This window comes from Nicotiana tabacum, chromosome 12, assembly GCF_000715075.1.
Source record: "Nicotiana tabacum cultivar K326 chromosome 12, ASM71507v2, whole genome shotgun sequence".
Taxonomy (NCBI): Eukaryota; Viridiplantae; Streptophyta; class Magnoliopsida; order Solanales; family Solanaceae; genus Nicotiana; species Nicotiana tabacum.
Window position 1 is genome coordinate 45,286,923 of NC_134091.1, and position 9,739 is coordinate 45,296,661.

The following is a 9,739-nucleotide window of genomic DNA, read 5'->3' on the forward strand; positions in this document are numbered from 1 at the left end:
ATTGGATAAAGTAGGCATCCCAAATTTCGGAATAAAATCAAGGAAGAACCATTTTGTTTTTAATAATGCTAACAATAGATAGTTCTGACTAATGTATTGTGATGGTAACGGTACGTATAGCATCCTTTTGTGAAGCTTATTATAATTAGAATGTAATGGAGTTAATCTCCCAAAATAGAAAATATTTATTACTTTCAGATGATCATAAGTACTGTGATTAATATCACTCTTCATTGTAGTTTGGAGCTTATGATATATGTCTTCTCCATGTACTAATCTCTTTTGATAATCTACACATTACAAAAAAATGGGTAGATTGCGGACATAAATAACCTCCGCAATTTGCATAATTTTTCGCAATATATTAGCCCCACAAAATTATATAATTTTCGGGTCTAAAACATCCGCAACCCTAAAATAATAGCGGGTCATTTATTTCAAAATCCTCCATTTTTTTCCCAATCTTTTTCGCCCTAAAAACTTCCGCCTCACAACAACAAAATACTCCTTTCCTTCTTCTTCTTAATCGAAGTTATCCGCTTAATGGTTTTACACCTCCATTAATCGAAGTTCTCCGCTTCTTCTTCTTCTTCTTCTTCTTCTTCTTCTTCTTCTTCTACTAACTTCTCTTTTCCTCTTCAATCGCCGCCGCTTTTACACCTCCCAGGTTTGATTTTTCTCTTTCTTTCCTTATTTCCCTTCATGGATTTTCTGTTAATTTTGAATTTTTGTGTGTATTAAATGGTCAATCTGTATGAATCTTTGTGTGCTTTTTCCTTGCTTTCTTTGTGCTTTTGGGTTTAATGGTCGATCTCTCTGCGGGAATTTTTGTGTGCTTTTATTTTTTTGTAGGCCTTAATGTTCTATCAGTATGAATTTTTCTTTGTCTCGTTTCCTCTGCATTGTATATTTGTTGTTGTGACTCTGACCTTGGACAAACTTAAAATTCCAATTCCACTGCCTCTCTCATTTTCCTTTTCTTATTAGTATATTTTGGTACAAAACTCAACTTGAAAGGGTTTTGTCATTTTTGTCCATTCTCAGCCATTATTCTAGCCATTAATTCAAACTCATTTTTTTCCGGCCATCTTCGAACAAGTACTTTTCTTTTTTTAAAAATTTCTACATAAATGTTTATAATGGTAAAACTTAGCTAAACTTGTTTGGAAGACTTTGAACAATTTGTGTGCTGGAGTGTCATGGAATTCACGCATTTGTTTTTGGTCGTTGAAGAGAGAGGTCGACATCGCCATTGAAATTTTATTTAGGGATTGGAAGCATAGCAATCTAGAAAGTTGAAAATTGCATAGCTGGTCCATCTAAGAAGCCCCCTTTTTCTTCAGTAGTTGTTCTTCTTTTGTTAGAACAGTAACGCTATGAAAGGTTTCGTTAAGCATCTCTAACTGCATAATATTATATGACCTTCCCAATATCTCATTTCACACCGAGTATTCAAATATTTTTATCTTTTCTTCTTTGCAAATCCATGGATGTAGCAGTTAATAATCACAAGACAAAAACTCAACCAGCATTATGAGAGCTCCTATGTGTCTATTGTCAAACTTAAGTTTATTCAAGCAGGCATGAGTCTATAGGTCAACCAAATGTCCCAAGGTACCATGAAATCGAAAAACGCATTGGCTTGCCATGACCCCACCACAGCAAACATCATAATCCTTTATCCTGGTCACATTTTTCAGTAGTCCACTCTCCAAAAAAAAATTAATACTATAAATTGACAATGCAATTTCATATTTAGATCTGCAACAATTTCAGCATTGTACTCTAGTTGATCATAGATGTCATTGTTTGTTGTTAGTTGTTACTATTTTCATGCATTATCAGTTCCAACAAGTACCATCAAACCTACCATGCCTACAAGGGTAACTCCAAAAACAACCAAGTGCGTACAGAGAAATATCACAAGCAGAACTAGTTCAACAAGTCTTGGATAGATTACAATTTTCACTTAAATTCTTGGATAGATTACAATTTTGGGTTTACATAAATGATAATTTTCACTTAAAGTCGCGGACTTTATGCAAGTTGTTTATATTCGAACTTGAAGATACTGCCTTCATCTTCTTATATTCTTGAACTGCTTGTTCATATGACAATTATCAGTAAAAGTCTGTTTTTTTATATTCTATGATGTAATTTTTATATTCTTAAATCGCTTGTTTCATATGGTCAAGTTGTTCTTAGTTTCACAGTAATAGTATCTTTCAATATAATGAATTATTGAGACCTCTCTATACTATATCTCTTACCTTCATTTTTTTGCTTTTATTTGTATTTATTAAAGATTCACATGGAGATACCAAAAGGCTCAAATTGAAGACTAGAGAAGCATTAAGTTTACCTCAGCAAGAACGTGTTGTGCTGGAGTTTGATTGCTTGGATCCGATTGGCGACGCACAAGGCCTTCTTGTAGGCGTATGTGGCCTTTTAGCAACTGACTGTACCATATTTTCTTAGCTTTGATAAATGGTCGGATATGCCTAAGTCATACTTTAACGACTGCTTTACTAACATTATAAAGGTATAAACTCTATAACTTTATAACTATATCTCTATTTTGTCTTTTGTTTTTATATTTGTATATAAAAGATAAACTAACTAAAATTTATTTTTGAAGCCTCATTTCTGTTTTATGACCATTGAGGAAGTTGTACGGGAATATGTTTATCGCTCTATTGCAAAGAAGTGGACTGCAAGTAGGCAGAAATTGTGATATGAGTTTAAAGACCCACTTAAAACCAAAGATGAGATTATGGATAATGTTCCGGTAGGTATTACTCGGGATCAATGGACTTCCTTTGTGAATTACCGTTATAAAGAAGAAACTCAGGTATTTTTCTGAAACGTCACATTGAAATGCATAAAAATATGATTATTCATTTATATAATTGAATGAAATGTATCTTATTGTTAGAACACGTGTAAAAGAAATGCTGAAAATCGGAAAAAATAAATAGTTCCACACACCGGTGGCTCCAAACCTAATTCTAGAAGAAGGGCTGAAATGGTAAAAGATGTCACATTATTTACCTTACTTTACTATTTAAATTTTAGATATTGTATCTATTTTTATTTTTTTTAATTAAACTATTCTGACTTATTTTTATTTTCATACATAGATGGCTGAGACAGGGAGAAAGCCTGGACGAGCACAACTTTATCTTGCTACACATACGAAAAATGATGGATCATATGTAAATGAGGAGGCAAAAGAAATATGTGTAAGTTACATTCATGATTGTTTCTGTTAATGGGCATCCTCTTTGTGCCAAATTATTTGTTAAGAAAAGGGATCATTTGTTTGGTTGGAAACCTTTCTTCTGCATGTTTACTGAAGAAGGGGAAAAGTAAAAGAAGTTTTGACATGGAAAATTTTACTGCATTGAAAGTTACATATCTGGAATATTAGCATGGCACGCCGGCTCCGTTGTTTTCAACAATCTTTACAAGATTTGCGGTTTTAGTTTCTATTGCATTGGATCAATGTATATGAGCCTTTGATTCAGTTCCTGTTTATAACATGAATTTTAACAGATAAAAGATAGTTGCATTACAGTCAATTGTTAATTCCAGTTACTAGATTTTTTTTAGCCTTTTGATGTGCATTAGTTCTATTCTTGACATGATGAAAGCTGGTACAGTTTTGCACATACCTTTTGAGTTAGTTCTTGAATTTCATCCTTTAATATTTTCTCCTATAAAGTCAAAACATGTTTAGTTCCTACTAGTATTTTACAGTTCCAATAATATTAATTAGATAGTATCAAGTTGGTTGCTGACCTTTTTCATACGGATGCCCCTTAAGCTCATTTCCAATTGATTCTCCAGATTTGTTAGGTCTTTTACACCCAAACCACAAAGTTCCTCTCCCATTAATTGCATGTTCTATCACATGGTGAGAAAATTGCCTATTGAGTAATACTTACTTGTCAGTATAGATACTGAGAGAATGCTCTGAATGAATTTGAAATCAATGTCATTCATTCTGTTTTCTAAGTAGTGGGTGGTAGCAGCAGTGTTGTATTACTGCTTCTTGGTTCTGTGGCACAGTAGTGTTGTATCACTTATTAAACAAATGCTTTATTTTTTTTGTATTCGTGTTGCATACCGTCTACCTTTTAGACTAGAGGCTTCGTACCTTGTCATGTTTTATTCTTTTTTGTTGGTTTAAGTAGACAACATATATTTTATCTCAATAACTTGTTTCCCGATACTCCTCTTAATAGTTGTATTTTTTTTTTTACTTTTTGCTGCAGTTAAGTGATGAGCTAGTGGACCCATTTCACCTATGGATGCAAGAAGATCTTTTGGCGCTAGTAATCCCAGTGACAGCTATTGAGATTCATTTTAATCGAAGTGGATGTATTAGGATAACGTAATAGCTGACTAATATAGACGGTTAACTATGTTCTAAGTTAGCTTGATGACATATGATACTACTCTGTCATAGTATTTTTCACGGTTAATGAAATGTTGATGTCTCTTAATTTTAATATTTTGGTTTAAGCATAATATCAATTGATATTAAGGAAAAAGTATGGCAAATTGATGATAAAAAATTAATTCTATAATATATTTAAAAATAGATGGGGATAAAACCCCCAAAGAGAAATTGAACAGATTCTGATGGTGTACACATAAGAATTTGCGGGGGTTTACAACCCTTACACTAATATATATATATATATATATATATATATATATATATATATATATATATATATATATATATATATATATATATTTATATAATTTATTTTCGCGCATGAAATTGCGGAGGTTAAAATTGTAATTTGCGGAGGTTAGAAACCTCCGCTATTTGCTGTCATGGAGTTCGGAAAACCCTCGTATTTATCTGCCACAAATTAATAGTGGCGATGCTTACTACGGGGGCCTGCTCAACCGCCGTGACAGCAAATAGCGGAAGTATCTAACCTCCGCAAACTGTAATTTTAACCTCCACAATTTACCTTTTTTTTTTTTTTTTTTGTAGTGATAGGCCTAAACCTCATGGAAAAAAAAACAAACTAAAACATTAATATCATCTTTAGCACTCAAAATTCCATCAAAGCACTACGCAATTTGTTAGATTCATATTATTCTTTAGTAAATGTTTTTTTTAATAAAATATTTCTGATTGTCCAATGCGAAAGGTATATGATCATGTCAACACGTATGATCTACACGTCTATAGTCACCTACCACTCTAATTGCCAATTAGGCAACCCTCAAATATCACAACACTTTTACCTACTTTCTTTAATTTTACAAGAATTAATTGGCCAATATCAAAGGCTACTACTATAAAGAAAAGGGGCCTTGTAGGGGGAAAGGGGTCTCAAGAGTGGATGTGCCAACGAAAACCTTTTGGAATTTAATAAAGGATTCAATGATGTCACGTGAATAAATATAATAATATAAATCCACTGCCTATTTGCAACTTGCAAGTAGCAGTTGAAATGTCCACATGACATTTCCAATGCAACCAACTTTCTACTTGTGAATTATTTTCTATATCAATATGTTTCTTCCTCTTATATAATTCATCAAATTGATTTATGGAGTAAAACTGAAGCGTTCTCCTTTTTATGACTAAAAACGTCACTTAACCAAGAAAAAGAAAAAGTATAACAAGTCATACATGTTAGCAATTAATCCCCAAATGAAGATTCATGTAATTATTAGTATTTCTTGCATGATCGTTTGGTTAGGTTCTCAATTGTCACGATCCAAAACCTAACCCGTCGTGATGGTGCCTATCGTGATACTAGATAAGCCGACCTTTCTAAAACACTTTCAAAATTTAACAGAAATAAAATAAAACATTTAAAATAACTAGAGTTTTTTTTTCATAAAATGGGGGTAAAACCCAAATAAAAAATAATTGCGAAAAAATAGCTCGACATCGGGGTGTCACTGAGTCATGAGCATCTACATGTCTAGTCTAATAAAACAGTATCTAAGTATCAATACAGAAAAGAAGGAAAACATAGAAGGAGAGACAAGGTCTGCGGACGCCGGCAGCTACCTCGTAGTCTCCGGTGCTCGATCGCGCACGAACTCAACGACATCCATGATCGAACACACTTGGATCTACATATGAAGTGCAGGGTGTAGCATGAGTACAATCAACTCAGCAAGTAACAGAAATAAATAAGGAAATGAGAAAGTAGTGACAAGCTATACGTTCATTTTCAACAATTCCAGCAAAGAATAGACATGCTTTCAAATCCGACAGTTCAAATCAAATCAGTTTTTATACAGTTACAGTGCAGGTAAATTCGGATATATAATCTTTCAAAAATTTCACAACATTGACAAATAACAACTATGTGCATCAACAAATGAAAAAAAAGAAGAGCAAGTACAGCCTCTCAGGGCAACGATTACTCAACTCGTCACAACAGCTCAAATCACTCGGCTCTCAGCTCTCAATACTCACACTCAATAGGTACCTGCGCTCACTGGGGGTGTGCAGACTCTGGAGGGGCTCCTTTCAGCCCAAGCACTATATTCGCACGTACAACTCACGTGTTGCACGGACAACTCACGTGATATAGTATCAATATGTGAAACTGCACAGACAACTCATGTGTTGCACGGACAACTCACGTGCCATAGTATCAATATGTGGAATCGCACGGATAACTCATGTACTGCACGGACAACTCACGTGCCATAGTATCAATACCTCACAAACAGGCCCTCGGCCTCACTCAGTCATCAACCTCTCTAATCTCTCGGGCTCTCGAAAATCACAAAGATCGGCCCAAACAAAGATAACATAGTGTATCAACAAGAATCAAGAAGAGGCTGAGATATGATACGCAAGTAAAACCATGAGTGAGTACAAGACAACAATTAGCAAATACTTCAACAAGTACGTGACCTCTGCGTGTCCCAACAGTAACATCACATAGCCTAAGCATAATTTCTAACATGATTTGCAGTTAAATTTCTATAACACAGAGGGAACATGTAATTAACAATAGGCTATTCAACTTTACAGTCTCACGGGACGGACCAAGTCACAATCCACCATGGTGCACGCCCACACGCATGTCACCTAGCATGTGCGTCACCTCCAAAATAGTCACATCATACCAAAATCTGGGGTTTCATACCCTCATGACCAGATTTAAAATTGTTGCTTACCTCATCCGCGCAGAAATCCTACTCTGAAATGCCTTTGCCTCTCGAATCGGCCTCCAAATGTCCTGAATCTAGTCACAAACAGTACGAGATAATCAATATTTGCTAAAAGAATCAATTCCACAAGAAAACTACTAAAATATAGTCCAAAATTCGAAATCGGCTCAACTCGGCCCCCCGTGCCCACGTCTCGAAACCCGACGAAGTTACAAAACCCGAAAGCTCATTCACTCACGAGTCTAACCATACCAAATTTAACAAAATTCGACCTCAATTGCCCTTCCAAAATCCCAAAATTCGCTGTCCAATTCCCAAGCCCTGGTCTCCCAAATCTCACCTCAAACACTCACCAACTAGGGGTGATAAATAGGCACAAAGAACTTACCTTAGTGATTACTCAGAAATCTTTCTCAAAATCCCCAAAATTCGAGCTAAAAAATGATGAAAATGGTGAAAAATCTCGAAGTCTTCTATTTATAAGTTCTACCCAGACTTCTCGCACCTGTGACTCTATTTCCGCATCTGCGGAGCGCATTTGTGCGCAAAGCCCCGTTTTTGCGAAAAAATCACTAAAATACTGCCTTCTCTCCTGCGATCAAGTGACCGCATCTGCGCTCTTCGCGGGTGCGGGAACTACATCGCACCTGCGGTCCAAACTCGCATCTACGCCCCTAAATCCGTTTCTGCGACCATCGTAGGTGCGAGAATACCATCGCACCTGCGTCCTCTGCCCATATCCTTCTTAGCCGCATCTGCGGCTCCTCCTTCGCTTCTGCGGGCTCGCACATGCGGTTCCCACTCCGCAGGTGCGGTTACACCAGTAGCAGCAGCCTCAGCTGAAATTCCTCAACTCCCATCAAGCCGTTAACCACCCGAAATCACCCTGAGGCCTCCGGGACCTCAACCAATTATACCAACAAGTCCTATAACCCGATACGAACTTAGTCAAACCTTCGAATCCATCAAAACAATATCAAAACGCCGATTACACCCGGATTCAAGCCTAAAGAACTTCTAAACTTTCAAATTCTACAAACGATGCTGAATCATACCAAACCACGCCCGATTGACCTCAAATTTTGCACACAAGTCATATTCAACATTACGGACCTACTCCAACTTTCGAAAATCTAATCCGACCCTGATATCAAAATTTTCACTGTCGGTCAAAATTGCCAAAATTTTAACTTTCGTCAATTCAAGTCTATTCTACTACGGACCTCCAAATCACATTCCGGACGCGCTCCTAAGTCCAAAATCACCTAACGAAACTCCATTCCATAGTCGTTTTTTCACACTTCCGATTACGATTAAAATCCTGAGACTTAAGCTTCCGATTAAGAGACTAAGTGTCTCAAAACACTCCAAAACCAAAAACAAGTCCTCCCGACAAGTCACATAAGCAGAAACATATACGAGAAAACAGTAAATAGGGGATCAGGGCTAATACACTCAAAATGATCGGCCTGGTCGTTACATCAATTGCCTTGTACATGTACTAACTTTTGTACTTTAATCATTCTTTAATTTAAGAGATGCCGACATAGATTCTAGTCCTTTCTATGAAGAAAAATGGTCATCAAAATGGATGAATTTTAATTCAAATAAGTTGTAGAATTAGATTCAAATTGCTGCTTATATTGATTTTCTTCTGAGACTAGAACTATCACTCTATAAACTTTTCAAAATAATCGAAAAGGACCTAGTAAAACAAAACTTGGGTGTTGAATTCAATATGGTTAAAAGAAGAAATTATGTCAAAAAGCAAATATTTGGCACTTACTTCCTTCTGTCCTATATACTCCTAGAAGCAAAAATTATTAATATAGAACTTCTTCTAGATGTTGAGGTCCACTTTCTTTGTAGCCTACCATAAAATCAGCCAGCTAATATTTTTTTGGCAATTAAAGCACACCTTCATAATACTTGTAGATTCATTCAAGAAAAGGTCCTCAACCTCTCACCACTTAGTGGCCTCTCATATCCTACTATTGATAGCTATTGCATAAAATGCCAAATCTCAAATTTTTGAACTTATTATAGATCTTAATAAACATGCCAGCTATGATCCAGTTCTCAAAATCAGCAATTAGCTGGCCAGAGAAATATCAAAATCTACAAGGGGTTATTGAGGTGGGGATTTTTGAGGGGGGAGTTGAGTTCCTTCTCTACCATGTTTTCAACTCTTTGACAAATTAAGCAAACATGTGATTAATTATTTCAAGATAGGCTATCCTGCTTTGTTTGTCTACTCTGGTTTTTGGATTATATCTATGTATTGGAGTCCTCTCCACTAACCACATCTTATGATTTTTCTGAAATAGTTTTAAGTTTTTGTGCATGACTTTTCATAGTAAGTCTATATAATTACTTAAAAATTCATTAGCAATCTGATATATTAAATTATGTTGATGGGTGTAAAAATTCTTTACAATCAGTGCATGTAACTTAAGTCCTTCTGGGAATTATTCCTAATCCTCTCAATAGTGAAAAATGGTATCACTAAATGCGAATTGATACATTTTTTAAGGTCGTTAAACAGCTCCAAAAACAGTAAATATCCCTT

At 35.5% G+C, this 9,739-nt stretch overlaps 1 protein-coding gene across 1 annotated transcript; it reads left to right on the forward strand.

Moving 5' to 3' along the window:
* Positions 1-469: 469 nt before the first annotated feature.
* On the forward strand, positions 470-4,480 carry LOC107781519 (uncharacterized). The gene is made up of 5 exons (XM_075227582.1): positions 470-667; positions 2,306-2,542; positions 2,639-2,851; positions 3,141-3,242; positions 4,278-4,480. Exons 3-5 carry the CDS (start codon positions 2,774-2,776, stop codon positions 4,398-4,400), a joined length of 303 nt encoding a protein of 100 aa, XP_075083683.1. The 5' UTR covers positions 470-667; positions 2,306-2,542; positions 2,639-2,773; the 3' UTR covers positions 4,401-4,480.
* Positions 4,481-9,739: the final 5,259 nt, after the last annotated feature.

Bases quoted from the DNA above. Each gene is read 5' to 3' on its own strand.
- LOC107781519 (XM_075227582.1), top strand. From the start codon at position 2,774: ATGGATAATGTTCCGGTAGGTATTACTCGGGATCAATGGACTTCCTTT. The intron at 2,852-3,140 runs GTATTTTTCTGA...TTTCATACATAG, and splicing joins GTTATAAAGAAGAAACTCAG to ATGGCTGAGACAGGGAGAAA. The intron at 3,243-4,277 runs GTAAGTTACATT...TTTTTGCTGCAG, and splicing joins AGGAGGCAAAAGAAATATGT to TTAAGTGATGAGCTAGTGGA.